Source organism: Lissotriton helveticus, chromosome 4_2 (genome assembly GCF_964261635.1).
Source record: "Lissotriton helveticus chromosome 4_2, aLisHel1.1, whole genome shotgun sequence".
Classification (NCBI taxonomy): domain Eukaryota; kingdom Metazoa; phylum Chordata; class Amphibia; order Caudata; family Salamandridae; genus Lissotriton; species Lissotriton helveticus.
The window spans coordinates 119257506-119274989 of NC_136064.1; the positions used below are offsets into that span (position 1 = coordinate 119257506).

The 17484-nt window shown below is 43.7% G+C and overlaps 1 protein-coding gene across 1 annotated transcript in view; it reads right to left on the minus strand.

The window, feature by feature from the left end:
- Positions 1 to 2492: 2492 nt before the first annotated feature.
- The window catches only part of LOC144752078 (nicotinamide N-methyltransferase-like), a 57610-nt gene continuing 42618 nt past the window's right edge, over positions 2493 to 17484 (minus strand). The window contains exons 2-3 of the mRNA XM_078640029.1: positions 14203 to 14395; positions 2493 to 3119 (exon numbers count right to left, since the gene is read on the minus strand). Coding sequence (XP_078496155.1) covers positions 2702 to 3119; positions 14203 to 14395 — 611 coding nt within the window. The 3' untranslated portion in view covers positions 2493 to 2701. The remainder of the gene's footprint in view (positions 3120 to 14202; positions 14396 to 17484) is intronic.

Below are 17484 nucleotides of genomic sequence, written 5' to 3' on the forward strand. Positions count from 1 at the left end.
TCCTTGTGACTGGGGGTGAATGTATGCATTGTCAGCATTCCGCCATCAATTGTTTTTTTTTGCATATGACACCCTAACTGGGAAGGGTGAGCCTAGACATAAGTACTGTGTTCACTTCACCACTGAATTCAAGCTAGCATGGCTGATGAAGGGTGATGCCCTGAAACCTATACCAGGATGCTTGTTTCCGGTCTAGGGAGGACCTGGCTTGGCAGTTCGGGCTGGTCTGTTCCCACAAGGAACAGGGTCAATACTAATTTGCATATGGCTGGGTCCAAACTGGGATGTGTGGTGAGCAAAAGAAAGATAGATTTAACCCAGATCCTTGTGACTGGGGGTGAATGTTTGTATTGTCAGCATTCCGTCCATCAACTGTTTTTTTTTGTTGCATATGTCACGCTAAATGGGAATGGTATGCCCAGACCTGGGTCCCGTGCTCACCAAACTACAGACTTCTATATAGCCTGGCTGATGAAGGGTGATGTCCTGAAACCGGTCCAAAGATGCTTGTTTTCGGTCCACCGAGGACCTGCCTTGGTAGGTCGGGCTGGATTGTTCCCACAAGAAAGAGGGTCAAGACTGATTTGCATTTGGCTGGGTCAAAACTGGGGTGGGGTGGTGAGCAAAATAATGATGGATTTAGCCAAGATCCTTCTGACTGAGGGTGAATGTTTGCATTGTCAGCATTCCGTACATCAACTGCTTCTTTTGCATATGTCACCTTAAGTGGGAGGGGTATGCCCAGACGTCGGTCCCGTGCTCACCACACCACTGGATTAAGGCTAGCCTGGCTGATGAAGGGTGATGCCCTGAAAACTGTTCTAGGATGCCTGTTTCTGGTCCAGGGAGGACCTGGCTTGGCAGTTCGGGCAGCACTGTTCCCACAAGGAACAGGTTCAAGACTGACTTGCATATGGCTGGATCCAAACTGGGGTTGTGAGGTGAGCAAAATAATGATGAATTTAACCCAGATCCTTGTGACTGGGTTGAATATTTGCATTGTCAGCATTCTGTTCATCAACTGTTTCTTTTGCAAATGCCACCCTAAGTGGGAAGGGTACGCCCAGATGTGAGTCCCTCGCTGAAAACACCACTGGATTCAAGATAGCCTGGCTGATGAAGGGTGATGCCATGAAACTGGTCTCAGGATGCTTCTTTCCGGTTTAGGAAGGACCTGGCTTGGAAGTTCGGGCTGGACTGTTCCCACAAGGAACAGGGTCAAGACTGATTTGCATATTGCAAGGTCCATACTGGGATGGTGTGGTGAGCAAAAGAATGATGGATTTAACCAAGATCCTTGTGACTTGGGTTGAATGTTTGCATTATCAGAATTCCGTCCATCAACTTTTTCTTTTGCATATGTCACTCTAGGTGGGAAGGGTATGCCCAGACATTGGTCCAGAGCTCACCACACCACTGAATTCAAGCTAGCCTGGCTGATGAAGGGTGATGCCCTAAAACTGGTCCAAGGATGCTTGTTTCCGGTCTACGGAGGACCTGGCTTGGTAGGTCGGGCTGGACTGTTCCCACATGGAACAGGATCAAGACTGATTTGCATATGGCTGGGTCCAAACTGGGTTGTTGTGGTGAGCAAAAGGTTGATGGATTTAACCCAGATCCTTATGACTGGGGGTTAATGTTTGCAATGTCAGCATTCCGTCCATCAACTGTTTCTTTTGCATATGTCGACCTAAGTGGGAAGGATAGGCCCATACATGGGTCCCAGGATGCTTGTTTCTGATCCATGGAGGACCTAGGTTGGGAGTTTGGGCTGGGCTGTTCCCACAATGAGCAGGGTCAAGACTGATTGGCATATGGCCGGGTCCAAACTGGGGTGGTGTGGTGAGCAAAATAATGATGGCTTTAACCCAGATCCTTGTGACTGGGGGTGAATGTTTGCATTGTCAGCATTCCATCCATCAACTGTCTCTTTTGCATATGTCGCCTTAAGTGGGAAAGATATGCCCAGATGTGGGTCCCGTGCTCACCACACCACTGCATTCAAGCTAGACTGGCTGATATAGGGTGATGCCCTGAAAGCGATCCCAGGATGCTTGTTTACGGTCCAGTGAGGACCTGGCCTGGCAGTTCGAGCAGGACTGTCCCCTCAAGAAACAGGGTCAAGACTGATTTGCATATGGCTGAGTCCAATCTGGGGTGGTGAGCAGAAGAATGATGGATTTAACCCAGATCCTTGTGACTGGGGGTGAATGCTTGCATTGTAAGCAATCCTTCCATTAAACTTTTCTTTTGCATGTGAGAATTTGATGATGCATGGAATGTTGGTATTTGTGTGCAGGGTGAATCTTGCAGGTTAATTACAGATGGAGGAGAAAAAGGAGGAATATCAGGACCTACCAGGATGTCACTGGAACCTAAAAGCCTGACATGGAGCACAGAACTTTCCTTCTATCTGGGTGGCGCAGAAGATTATTTTATAATGACTTTGTCACCCAAACGCAATAAAGATAGTTGTGTGAGGGAAGCAAAAGTTCATCATGACTTATTTTATTTATCAACTACTCACTAATATGCTTATTCTTTTTTGTTTCGCAACATTGCATGTTTGGCTTATTAAAACACTTGCAGTTTCCAGGCAGTAATCATAAATCTTAAATTATACTGGAGGTTCAAGGGCTGTGATGCTGCCTTGTCCCTCGCGGTTCCCGCAGTACCGCATTTATGTGTCAGAAGACATCTCTCATTCTTTACGAGCTTTTAAAATACAAATAGCAGCAAAATCTGAAACATCATATGACTTGTGGAGTTGCCGATGACAAATGTGAAGGTCCACAACAACATAACCGGCCTCGATGACAGCATTCCTCACAAACTCGTCATCGAGGCACAAATGGGGACACTTAACGGTGCCAGCCATGAAGTACGTGCATCCGAGGGTGATGCTCATTAACAGATGCCCCCCAGTTTTCAGCAGTGAGGACACATTTTTCAGGGCACCGCAGAAGGTCTTCTTGTCTGTCACAAAGAGCTCCATGCAGTGTGTGAGCAGCAGACAGTCAGCCTGCGGCAGGCTTATGGGTGACAACGGGGTACTGCTCAAGACATCACACTTGAGAACTTGCTTGGCTTTTCTGCGGACTATGTTTAGTTTCTCTTCACTAAAAATGGAAACATATAAAAAGAACAGCATGATTAGGTGTGAGAGATAAAAGAAAACAATCTTGTTATTCTTCACACATAGCAGTAAATTCTGACAACTAATTTGCATCCTACACATCTGTTAACCACATCTATGATCAGGACGGTTCCCAACTGTCATGAGTCACGGTAGTCGTGTGCTTATGACAGCCGGGAGCCGTCCGAACGTTGCCGCTCCGCCCATGCTCGATTAATTACCAGCCTGTGAGGAAGAATTCATCAGTGGGCGGAGTTTGGATGGTTCCCGGCCATCATGAACACATGCCCACCGTGATTTATGACGGCCGGGAGCCGTCCTGGTTACCCAAGCGCCACGCCCAGCCCTGCCACCCTTCGCACCACGGGGAAATTTGACACGCGGTGAAGGGGTTAACAATCTGTGGTACATAAACTAAAGGCCAATAACTGTTGATTCTTCCCTCAGTTGTTTTTTATTCAACACAATGATGTCAGGTTTGACTTTCTGAGTATATTCCAGCCTGGATGTATTTGAGAAGGACATATTTTTGATTGTGTTAAGATAACCCCACATCTTTTTGGATAGGCTTTAATGTGGATTCTTGATAAAGCTTTAGGAGATGTTGCAACACGGGACATTAACCTGATAGGTTAAATTATAGGTTTTGCCATTGGTGCAGTAGGAACAGTGTGCAATGGTCACTAGGCTAATGTGCAAGGTGCAAGTCCTAAAAAATGAAGTGGTGGGAGCAACCAAGCTAGGCATCACATCATGTGACAATGGCACATGTCATCACAGGAAGTGGCATCAAAACCCATGACCTCAAAGAAAGTGACATTACAAGAAGTGTTACCATATTTTAAGACCTCATGAATATGTTTAGCAGGTCTACCATGAGTACATTTGAGACTTAATAAAACTTAACAAATTACACTTGTTGAGTACTTCAGTCAGTGATTTGAGGTCCCTGTCTGAAGAAATGAACAGCTCAAAATTGGGTGAAGTTTGGTGTCTGACTAACTACAGTAGATAAGCCTTCTGAGTGCTACTAGCTGGGTATGCCAAACTTGGCGCCAGAGCAAAGCACAGTCCAATACTAGAAACTGCAACTGTGAATGTCATAACTATAAAATGTGTTACTTTACCCAAAATACCAACTTTATATACGCTGAAAAAAATAGCACACTTTAAAGTTTATAAAAAATATATAAGTTGCACATTGCAGTTGGTATTCTGATCATTGTAAACAATTGTTAGAATTGGATATTTTTCACATATAATAATTCAGGCATTCTGTACCATGCTATATCACCATAAGCTTCTTAGTAACTAGTGAGACCTTAAAGAAATCCTGTGTATCAGGTACTTTTTGTTGTGGTGGGCAGGAGGAGCCACCTTCCAGACTGAGTGTCATACACATGGCGATGAGCACTCAGCCATCTGTTAACACAAGGATTCAAAGGTGGCAGAGGAGGGCCTATGAGATTTATGAACGTTAGTGAAGAATGACGTACAAAACCAAGACACATTTGTAAGGGTAACATGATCAAGTTCTTTGTGAGAAGATATCTTTCTTAGACACTTGTAGTCACTGGTGATGTGTTTATACCACTCAAAATAGGTTGCAGTTTGTCTGTAATCTCATTCCACCGTTGTCAATAGAGTCTTTGAAACTTTCTAATATAAGTTTATAAATAAAATAGTCTCTCGTTCATTTCTTCGAGGGGCCTGCTAGGAGGGTGTTTCTGCGGACAATAGTGTAGCCAAGATTCTAAAGCACTTGTCTAGCATACACAAATTGTCCATGTATGCTCTGTGGGTGCAGCGCCTTCAGCTTTAATCACACAGCATTAAATGTCCTAGGAAAAAGTAGTAAAAGATGACAAAAACAACATGTCTGCATCCAAGAATCAAGTGGTCAACATCAGTTAATGAACAATATAAAGGCCTAACTATAGATAAGGTAAAATATTGAACAGAATGTTGAACTGATTAACTACTCAACTGTTTTAGCTTAAAGTTTACTACTGCAGACACCACTTTGTAGCATGCAGATCTGTTTGAATCTTAGCCACACCGCATTAGAGTTTCACCATTGTGGAAAACTGATGTAATTTGAATTAGGAACATATAAAGTTATGAGACAGGTGTATAGATGGGAGTGAGATCCTAGTAACTTCAGAAAACAGCGCTGAACCTTGTCAGACAGTTCAATTCAATTCAATTCAATTTCATTTATATAGCGCGCTACATACCCAGAGGGTCTCAAGGCGCTTGGAGAAGGGTGGTGAATTATTTGTCGAATATCCAGGTTTTAAGTTGCTTTCTGAATGTAAGGTGGTTCTGAGTGAGGCGAAGGTGAGTGGGAAGTGAGTTCCATGTTTTAGCCACCAGGTAGGAGAAGGATCTTCCTCCCATGGTGGTTTTGTTGATGCGAGGTACAGCAGCAAGGGCTTGGTTGGAGGAGCGTAGCTGGCGGGAGGGGGTGTAGAAGCAGAGTCGTGTGTTGAGACAGTCGGGTCCAAGTTCGTAAAGTGCTTTGTGTGCGTGGGTTAGGAGGCGGAATGTTATCCTCTTATTGACGGGGAGCCAGTGGAGGTTTTTCAGGTGACCAGAAATGTGGTCATTACGCGGGATGTCCAGTATGAGTCTGGCTGAAGCGTTCTGGATGCGTTGGAGTTTTTCTGAAGTTTTGCGGTGGTGCCGGCGTATAGGGTGTTTCCGTAGTCCAGTAGGCTTGTAACCAGTGCGTGGGTGACCGTTTTTCTAGTTTCGGTGGGGATCCAGCGAAATGTTTTTTTGAGCATGCGAAGAATGTTGAAGCATGATGACGAAACGGCGTTGACTTGTCTGGTCATCGAGAGTGAGGAGTCCAGAATGACGCCCAGGTTCCGTGCGTAGTCAGTCGGGGTGGGCGCTTTACCAAGGGACTCTGGCCACCAAGAGTCGTCCCAGGCAGATAGGGAGGTACCTAAGATAAGGACTTCTGTTTTGTCGGAATTCAGTTTCAGACGGCTGAGCTTCATCCACTCGGCTACTTCTTTCATTCCTTCATGCAGGTTGTTTTTGGCGGTGTTTGGGTCTTTGGTGAGTGAGAGGATAAGTTGAGTGTCATCAGCGTAGGAAATGATGTTGAGGTTGTGTTGGCGTGCGATGGTCGCGAGGGGGCTCATGTATATGTTGAAGAGGGTGGGACTGAGTGAGGATCCTGGTGGTACTCCGCAAATGACTTCAGAGGCCTCTGACTTGAATGGTGGGAGGCGGACTCTCTGGGTTCTTCCGGCAAGGAATGAGGTGATCCAATCCAGTGCTTTTCCTTGGATTCCGATGTTTCTGAGGCGTTGTAACAGGGTGCTATGACAGACTGTGTCGAAGGCTGCGGAGAGGTCGAGGAGGATGAGGGCGACTGTGTCTCCATTGTCCAGTAGAGTTCGAATGTCGTCTGTTGCTGCGATGAGTGCGGTCTCAGTGCTGTGTTTGGCTCGGAAGCCGGACTGTGAGGAGTCGAGGGATTTGTTGGTTTCGAGGAAGGCGGCGAGTTGGTTGTTGACAGCTTTCTCGATGACCTTGGCCGGGAATGCAAGGAGCGAGATGGGGCGGTAGTTTTTGAGTTCGGTGGGGTCAGCTGTGGGTTTTTTCAGAAGGGCGCTAAGTTCGGCGTGTTTCCAGCTTTCCGGGAAGGTGGCGGAGTTAAGGGAGCAGTTGATGACGTCTCGGAGATGTGGTGCTATGATGGAATCTGCTTTGTTGAAGATGTGGTGAGGGCATGGGTCTGTGGGGGATCCTGAGTGGATGGAGTTCATCAGGCGGACCTCTATTCCTAACTTGTAATCGAAATTTGTGTCCTATTAGCCGGCTATTATCAATCAATAGCAAATGTAAACTTCTTCAAGTCTACAGAGAGTAGAGATGAGATAACTGAGTATGAGCCGGGTCTTTTTCAAAAGTAAATTAAGAGAAAACCAAGCTCGCGGTATTAGACCTTAAATTAAGCATTCACTCGCAAGGATATTCGAAAACAAAAACATACAACGCGAGAAAGGGAGGCACTGCCCCTTACCTATCTGTCGGTACTCCTAAGTTCGGCATCCGAGCCGATCGGGGAGGTGGCGGTCAGTATTGGTGAAGGGGATTATATCCTAGAGTGTGATTGGTCATAACCCAGTCACATGGTACATGACCGGGGATTCGAAGAAACATGAAATTTGATAGGCCCGTAAGGATGTTGTCACCAGCCTATTACCGAAGTGTATTGGTTGCAGTGTAAACAAAGACTGCTCGACAATTTTTTTCAATCGGCAGATTCTTTTAGTGCAAACTTTATGTATAACCATACAGTGTGCACGTTGGAACATATATTATACTGTCAAGGGACAGCATGAATTTCTACTGGACCTCCAACGCCTGATGAATAAAAACGTGAGGTTCTGTGTGTACCAGCGTGTTCGTGCATAAAATGTCTTTAACATGTAGTGTTAAGTTCCTTGTTAAAGCCGTGTGAAATTAATAAAAAAGTACCTGCTAGGAGAGGTCCCTCTTCAGTGCAAAAGCGAAGGCAAACTTTATGTATAACCAGGGAGTGTACAAGTGGGAAAATAAATTGTACTACCAAGGGACAGCATGTATTCCCAACAGACCTCCAACGCATGATGAATAAAACACGTGAGGCTCTGTGTGTGCCAGCATGTTTGTACAGATAAAGTCTTTATAATGTATTGATAAAATCCTCGTTCAAGCAGTGTGGATTTATATGAAAAAAAGCCTAATTGGACAGGTACCTCTTGAGTGCGAGAGAAAGGGTATACACTAAGACAGGCGTGTACCGATAAAGGGACCTCTCAAACTAGTCAATAAACACGTACTGAGGCACCTCCTTATTATTATGAGTGGCTAAAGGCACTACCTGGCAAAATACCGATGACAAAACAGGAAAACCATCTCACAATTGATTAGTCACAGAGTCGACCAAGGTATATCATCATTCAAACCCGAACGATTAGTGCCCAATTTAAACACCCACTTCTGCTCCTTAATTAACAGAAACCTGGACACATCTGTAACATGGGTGGGGATGTAAGGCTGTTCAATCACAGTCCATTGAAAAGCAGTCGATGGATGACGTGCTTCAAGAAAGTGATTGGTTAGTTTGGTTGCCTGTCGCTTGCACCTGATTGTGCTCTTGTGTTCAGAGATCCTGATCTTTATTTTACGGGTTGTCATCCCTATGTATTTTAACCCACAGGGACAAGTGATGAGGTAGACAAGATTGGTACTATGACAATTCGTAAATTTTGTCTGATTCCATGGTCTGGAAGTACCAATATCAATTTCAGTGGATTTCCTTGTCTGAGGACACGCCTGGCATCCACCACAAGGATGATGCCCGGTGACTGGGGGAAGGTCCAACAGAGAGCCTAGAGCCCTAGGTCTCTCTTCCCGTGGTCGTGTATGGATCACACGATCCCTGATGTTTGTTCCTCTTTTGTATGAGAACAGGGGTCTTTGCATTGAAAAATCATCTGAATTTAAGATGGACCAATGTCTATTTACCATCTTTTGTATGGTGTTGGAATAAGTCCCATAGGTGGTCACAAAAGTAAGTCTCTCAAGTGGAGGTTTTTGTACAGTAGGTTCCAAGAGAGCCAGACGGTTATTGTTGTGTGCACGTTTCAGAGACCGTTGCACTAATCTGGATGGATATTTTCTCAAAACCAGTTGTTTTTTCAGAGCCCCGGAATGTACCTGAAATGCTTCAGTGGTTGAACAGTTTCTTTGTACCCTCAAAAACTGCCCATAGGGTAGATTGTCCCGAAGGGATTTAGGGTGATGGCTGTCAAAACAAAGCAGGGAGTTTTTCGCCAAGGGTTTTCTGTACAATTCCAATTGTAAACCATCAGGAGTGGCTGTAATCAGCAGATCTAAAAATGCTAATTTGTCCCTTCCAATTTCAATAGTGAAACGGAGAAAGTTGTTTCAATTGTTTAGCCATACAAGAAATTCTTTACACCTCTCCTCAGTCCCTCTCCATACCACTAGGACATCATCGATGCACCTTTTCCATGTTTTGATACAATCAATGAAGGGGTTGGTGGCTGCCAGTACGTGTTCTTGTTCAAATGAATGAACATACAGGTTCGCCAGGCTGGGAGCGTAAACGCTCCCCATACTGGTACCTGATACCTGAAGGTATATCGAGTCCTCAAATTGAAAAAAAATTATTTTTCATGGCCAGAGTGGCACAAGCCATGATGAAACTGGCTGGGGTAATGCTTCCAAGGGCTCTAGACTGTAATAAAAGTCGGATCACATCCAAGGTCTCATCCAGAGGTATCGAGGTGTATAAAGCCTCTACGTCAAAAGACACTAGGATGTCAGTACCCATATCAAACTCCAAAGTGGGTAAAAGACGTAAGACATCAATAGTGTCCTTTAGATAAGTAGGCATCTCTCGTACCATGGGACGTAGGAAATGGTCAACAAATGTCGACAATGGTTCGAGGAGTGACCCAATCCCCGAAATAATGGGGCGACCCAGAGGTGGTCTCTGCTTTTTGTGCACCTTTGGGAGGGCATAAAAATAAGGGATGATTGGATGCGTAGTGCAAAGAAAAAGTGCTTCCTGTGATGTTATCCATCCCTCGGATAAAGCTTCTTCAACCATGATCTGGATGGTGGCTTTCAATTCTTCCGTAGGATCTGTCTCTAACAGGCGATAAGATTTAACATCGCCTAATTGTCGCAAGCATTCATTGCGGTAGGTGCTACTGTCCAAAAGGACAATAGCACCCCCTTTGTCTGCTGGCTAGATGGTCAGCTGGGCATTCATAGACAAAGTCTTGAGTGCCAATTGTTCATCTTTAGGGAAGTTGTTGTAACATTCTTTCTCCTGCTGTGTAAAGAGGTTCTCAATACTCTTCTCAATAGCATGTTCAAAAGCTAGAACTTTTGGAGGCATCAGATGGGTAGGTGGATGAAAAGTAGATTTTCTCTTCAACCCAGTGTTGACATCCTGTATTTAATTTCCTTGTTTATTCTTAAACAAGAAATGTAGCCGGATCTTGCGTAGGAATTTCGACACTTCGAGACGAGTCTCGAAATGATCGTTCCTAAAAGTGGGAACGAAACCCAGACCCCTATTAAGAGCCTTCTCTTCAATCTGGGTCAGTACATGGTGGCTCAAGTTGATGACGAGCCCGGTTCCAGAATGGTCGGAGCCTGTTCCTTGTTCTTGGTCGTCGCACTCCTCAGGTTCCTCCCTGATGTTGTTGGAGGGCTGTAGTGTACTTGGGGTTGTGATTGACCTCTTCTCCTGCCTCGGGACCGGGGATGACCTTAGCCAGAGATACATACATTTCTAGGTTGCCTTCAGTGTTTCTGCATTTTGCGTACTTTTCACTTTAGACCCTCAGATATAATGTGTTGTTACAAGTAGATGGGGAACATATTGGAGCTAGGTCTTTAAATCTCCCTTAGGTCCCAACCACTGGTTTGTATTTTTTTTTTTTTAACTCTGAATTACATCAGTCTGCCAAACCTAAAAGCATAATTACCAGGAAAACTACCTTTGTGATTGTTAAGAATACAGTAATTCCCAATCTTTGCAGCAATGGCCAGAATTCCCCTGTGGTGCTGATAAATTTGACGCATGCGCAGTTGGGACGGCCCTCGGTGGTCCTCTGCACATGCCCACCGTGATGTCAGGCGGCCTGGGGCCGTCTGACACATGGAAACGGTTAATCAGAATTCTCTGCAAACCTGAATTTTTGAGAAAGTCATATTTTCCTCACATTTTTATGTGGGAAAGTTACGGAACCACCTTCCCGGCATAAATTTCAAACCACCCAGTGTTCCTCCAGGACTCCTGATAAAGATGCTATCTCACTTGTGCGGGTGGGCCAAGTGCCCGCAATAGGTAATGGCCCAAAACATATTGTGAGGTATAAAAAGTATTGTTCACAAAATGACCTGGCTTTGCAGTGGGGGTCATCTGTGTTTTTAGTCCCGGACTCAGCAGACATCTAGGGAAACCTACCAAACCCAGACAGTTCTGAAAACTAGACACCCAGGGGAGTCTAGGGAGATATAGCTTGCTTTGATCCCCAATGTTTTTTTACCCAGAATGCTCTGCAAACCTCACATTTAGTTAAAAAACTATCACATTTTCCTCACATTTTTGTGTGGAAAAGTTGTGGGATCAGAGGCCCAAAACAAATTTCCTACCACCCAGTGTTTTCCAGGTTTCCTAATAAAAATGGTACCTCATTTCTGTCAGCGGGCCAAGTGCCTGTGACAGGGGAGGGCCCAAAACATATTGTGTAGACATCAAGATGACCTATCACAAAAAAACTTGTTTTGCAAGGAGGCACCTACATTTTTGGTACTGGGCTCGGCGGCCATTGGGCCAAATCTACCGAACCCAGACGATTCTGAAAACTAGACACCCACACGAGTCCAGGGCGCTGTGCCTTGTGTGTATCCCTAATATTTTATTCCCCAAAATCCCCTGCAAACATCACATTTTGTTAAAATAAAATCACATTTATGTATGGGAAAGCTCTGGGATCACCTCCCCAGCACAAATTTCCTACCATCCAGCATTAGTTCACGTCTCCTGATAAAGATGCTCTCTCAATTGTGTGGGTGAGCCAAGTGCCCGTAACAGGGACGCATTGTGGAGACATCAAATTATCTATCACAGTATGACCTGGTTTTGCAAAGGAGGCACCTGTATTTTGGTCCTGGGCTTGGTGGCAATCTAGGGTAACCTACCAAACCAAGACATTTCTGAAAACTAGACTCCTGGAAGAGTCCATGGATGTGTAGCTTGAATTTTCTTACAAGAATACCCTGCAAACTTCAAATTCCTTATATTGTTTACACATTTCTGTGTGGGATCACTGCACCAGCACAAATGTCCCCCAGTAAACCCCTTTGTCTCCTGAGTAAAATTAGACAAGCCAGCTGGTGGGTGTCAACAGATGTGACTCCTCTGAAACAAGTTTATATATAGAAAAAGCATCCTTGCCTTGGAACGAAATTGTTATCAGGCCGCTGTTGTTTATTTTCCACAGATAGCTGTGTCGCCTCATGGACGTAATAACAAACATGTTTGTATAATGCACGTTAGGGTCTTATACATGATGGCAGGCACTGTGATAATGTTCCCACAAAGTCCTCTGTGTCAGCAAGGTCTGTGTTTCCAAGAAACTAACCCAAGTGCCACAAAGGCAAATGTGTCAAGAGTCAATGTGACAAAGTAAATGCAACTTTAGGAAAGAACTGTGTACAAGTAAAATGGCACTATTTCTTACCAGGCTGAGCTCTGGCACATGACAATACAATAACAAAGTCTGAATTAGAATGTATGAATACACCAAAGAAGCCAGCAATGTCACAGGCGCGCAGGCTCTTCTGTATTGTGACAAACAGGCAATTATTCCAATGCTGAATATGATGACGAAATGTCCCATCACCTCGGAAAAGGCTCTTCTCCAGGGAGATATAAATCCACGGATATCAAATCAGACTTGAATTCGGAGAGGACTGAATGAGGGCTTATACCATTAACCACCACAAGTTTTTAAAGTGTGAGCTCCTCTTCAGAGAGACTAAAAACCAAGGCTCCTATTACAATTTTGGTGCAACTCCTAAATCAGGATCTAACACAGTTTTGAACCTGCATTGGAATTTTGCGTATTGCAGTTACACCAATCCCATAGGGCTTTTTTCCAGGACTATTTTATCCTAGAAGAACTTGTCTCATAGTTTGTGGCAAACACTGCACATTCTACTATGCATAGCTCAGAAACAAGTGACATTACCTGGTATAAGTGAAGTATCCCTTACTGAAAATTCCAGAATGTAGAATAGCTCATAATTGAATTTCTGCTCAATATTACACCCTTTGGTATTGTTACTTTCGGGGTGCATTATTATCGACTAGGACACACATATGCTTTGCACAAGCAGGCTTTGAAATGTCAAATACCAATCTTTTTGTTCAATCTAAAGGACAATTGAACTTCCTTTCTCAGAATATGAATTCACAAGTACCATGAACACCTGGGCCCATGTCACAGATAAGGTACCCTGCCATGTTCAGCGTTGGGCACAGACCAGGTCAGTGTTCACTAGTACAATGATGCACAGCTGTGAGAGCAGTCAAAATGTAGTGCCTGCCCTGGGGGCAGCCCATCAGTGAAAGAGACCCAGCAGTTTGAGCAACCCCTTTACATTTCATAATGCTGGTGGCATTGTGGCCTGCTCTTGAAAGGGGCAGACATCTCTCCACAGGTGGGCACAGCGAGTGACAGCACCCCTCGCTGCAGAGAAATATCTTGGGGTTTCATAGGATCCCCCTTTCTTCCTTCCATGGGGCTCCCTATGTGGGCTCAGGGCCTAGATCCCACCTCTTTGTGGAACACAGTCAGTGTGCCTTCTGACATCGTCTTTACTACTGTACATTTAACATGGCATGAGTGCAGAGGCAATGTGTGTCCTCATTTGATTGGCTGCATGTGAAGTAATGCCCGCTTGAGGTTGTGCCGGGGCTATATATGACCGAGCAGAAGCTGTATTCGCTAAAGGAGCTGTCCAAGCTTATGCAATAATACCCTTCCTTAAGGGTTCAACACGTGTGTGCATATGTGTGTTGCACACTTGGGGACTTTTGATAATAAGCTCCTTGATCTACATCCAGGACTTGTGCAAATATAATAAACGCAGACGCTTGAGATAATATGTACTCCTCATGGTCTGTACACTGCTAGTGTGACTCCAAACTTGCATGAAACACACTTACTTGATAGAGGTGAACGTATTGTATGTGCAGAACCTATATCCTGAGAGCAGGGGTGGAGGGTTTATATTATTGGGGGAGTTGAAGGTGAGTAAATACTCTTCAATCTGACTCAAATTTAGCTTCAACTTGCAATACAAATCTGTACACATATCCTTACACTCTACCCTGGCATGTGTGCCACACTCTGTGAGCACTCAAGTTCTTTAGAAAGGATATAAATCAAGACTTGAAGAGGGAAACAAATAGGACAATCTTATTCTACATTAGAGTACTTATTACATACCAGTTTCCCTGCTTCAGTATATCACTCAAGTCCATAGCATCCGGTTTGTTCTTCAGCCATTTCTCTACCTCCTCAATGGATTCATCGTGCGGGAAGGCAAAAATTATCTCAGTGAAATAGTCACAGATTGGTACAGTATAATAGATGAAGGGGGGCAAAAATATTTGGATCAGAGTATTTCCTTCAACAGCACCTGTTTAGAGAAATATTCAAAAGTTAGAGCACTGGATATCTATAACATGATTCAAATGACTGAAGGGGAATAAACAGACGTATACCTGGTCTAATAATTCTTCCTACATGCTAATTTATGCAGCATCAGATCTTCTTCTGAATGGAACTCTTCCTAGAAGGTTATTAAAAGAATTTGGGAACACATCTGTTAGGAGGGTGAGTGACTTCAGGACTGCTGTTGAGTCAAGTACAGAGGATCTGTAGGTTACAAGTTTTAATCCCTGATCATTCCTTCCTTTTGAGGTTTGTAAATTGAGTACTCTTAATTTGAGTAATAGCAACAACTCTAACTTATGGTACTTAGAAGCAGTAGAGGTGTGGTATGAAGAGTTAAATAAATAATTGCGTATTGTTACACACATTAGAATGTGAGACTTGTGCAAATATTAACTCTTAGAATGCCAGAATTTGCTGAACTCTAGGGTCCAAAAATGAGACTCATCTCATTGTCAGCATTTTGTTATGTGTATTGCTCCATCAAAGTGAAGACCTTCACCATCTCTTACAGAGGACCGCAACAAAAAATCTTTATTTAAATGAGATGTGACGGCTTGTAAGGAAACTATTAAAGATAAAGTTTATTCTTGACAGACTCTCAGGGAACAAAGGATTTGCAGGGTCAGAGTTTTCTAAATGTTGAGAACCATATCTGAAGAGGTGAATGGGTCAGGTATAAAATCTTTATTTGGATAAAAGAAAAATATCCTTAAAAGCATTACAAATTGAATCCACAAATTGGTACATTGTAATTAAAAAACGTAAAAACATATTTTTTCACAGTTGAATCAGTAAAAATCTATCGACGCCTGTTACTCGAGTTATATTACACCTTGAAAATTAAAACAATTGAGTATTAGACAGTGATAACACTTAGCAGAGAGCAGGAAGAATTGATGTGCAGGCGTTTAACAACTAGGACTCATGATTTTATACTTAAAACTAAAGGCTAAAATGCAGCTTGGTTTGGGTCGCTAGGCGGAACAGGGCGGGGGATTGCTGCTCCTTGCGCCTTTGCTGTAAAGATGCAATAAGCATCCCGAATATATGTTGTAATGGCGATATACAGAGCTATGTTTTCTGGGCACAGAGAGGTGATAATTGCCTGTCTACAGGTCCGAACACCCAAACTGTTCCACTCTACTCTGAGTTTACGCCTGCGTTGGGACGTAAGTGCGGGGCATAAGCAAACCACGTGCTCTAGCGTTTCAGTTGTCATACCGCACCCTCTGCAAGTTAAATCTTCCGGGGTACGCTGCCATATAGGCAGATCTTTTCAAAAACGCCAAACCCCCAATCTAATGGCCAGAAAACTCCGCTTTAAATGCAATGAATAAGTACAGGAGAGGTAAGTAGCCGGAGATATGCGCCCATAAGAGTTCATGACTGACCATGCATGACTGCGTCTGCGGAGTAGCTCTTTGTCCATAATAAGTGAGCACATTCTCACGCTCTTTTTGATACATGTTTTAAATGCTGTCATGCTGGGGTTGAGAGCCCATAGATCACCCGCCGCCATTTCGCGGATAGAGTCTGTAAAAAGGCGCCATACGAGCCCCCAGGGTTCTTCTGACTGATCTCCAACCAAACTAGAGACTCTAAAGTACCTATATCTGCTTTTCTAAGTTTGTGACAAAAGTTTAGATATGTGCCGGTGTTGAAAGCCTCATGATTTAATAAGCCAAGTTCTAGCCTGATCTGGGCAGCAGAGGCGGATTTGGGCAAATGTAGCACTTTTTTGTAAATCTTGGTCACAAGTTGGTTCAGGGTTGTGTTTAGCTTACCCCTAAATATGAATGGGTCAGGTATTCGATGCACCATTTCTAAATTATTCATTGAAACTGCCATTTTAAAACTAATCTGCACAGTTTGGAGAACTGGGTTAAAAGTCCATTCTGTATTTGTATCTAAGGTTGCGTGGTTACTTTAAGCTGTGAATATTATGAGTTTTAAATAGCTATCTGACTAAAGCATTGAAGAAGCATTGAAGAATATAGAAAAAAAATCCTTTGGTCATTGTTTTGGTATTAGGAATCTGGGACCTTGGCATCTAGTGTCTGTTTTCCTTTGCCATAACACCCATTTAGGTTTGGCCCTAATAGGAATGCGTGGTTTGTAGGTGATGGGACATAGACTAAGGAAAATGCTCTTGGGCATAGTACCAAACTAGGAGCTCATGATGAACTCTTCTGAGTAGTTGCACTGTTACCCTACACAGTATAATACAAGGAAATGTGTAAGATATCTTCTTAGGAAGGTTCTAGTTTTAGGGGGACACAAAAAAAAGAAAAACAACCTTTGTGGCAATCAGATTTATGTTACACAAGATTATTCAAGCAGGAACCTCTTGTCATTAGAAAGACTTATGTCTCATCTGGGATTGTGAACCAATAATATTTTCCTGTGGACAATACTGCTTCTTTGGAAAGATACTTTTTAAGGTTAACCCTGCCTCCCAATTAACAATCATGACCTCGGCAAAAGAAGCAAAGAGGAAGACCAACTTTGATATATTTTCTCGGTTTCACTGCCTCCTCTTCTGGCTAATGTCCACATATGATCACAGAACATCCCTCTGGGTATCGGTGATCAGAGAATGATCAATACAGTTCAGGCCATAAGGGCATTCACCTATGTACTGGGGACAGAGTTCAGCATGCACCGCATTCCTCTGATAGTGTATAGCCTTTAGTGAGTCTTGGGTTGATTGTGACAATTATGTCATGAAAATACTAATGAATAACTTGGAGTTGAGCTCCGATTTGAATTGTTGATGTGCATTTACAAGAAAATATTGCAATACAGTTGAGACGGGAAGAAGAATCCCAATGCTACCAATCCCAACTTCCACAAACATCAACCCCAACCACCTGCTCACTGCCTGGGACCAGCACACGAGACGGAACACCACAGCCATAATGAATTCCATCCACTCATAAGCCCCTTCAAACCCCTGCCAAAACTTCGTTTTCAACCTTGGGAGAAAAAAGCAAAAAAATAAACAACAATCTCACCAACATTTTCAACCTTTCCATCACCACAATCCTAATC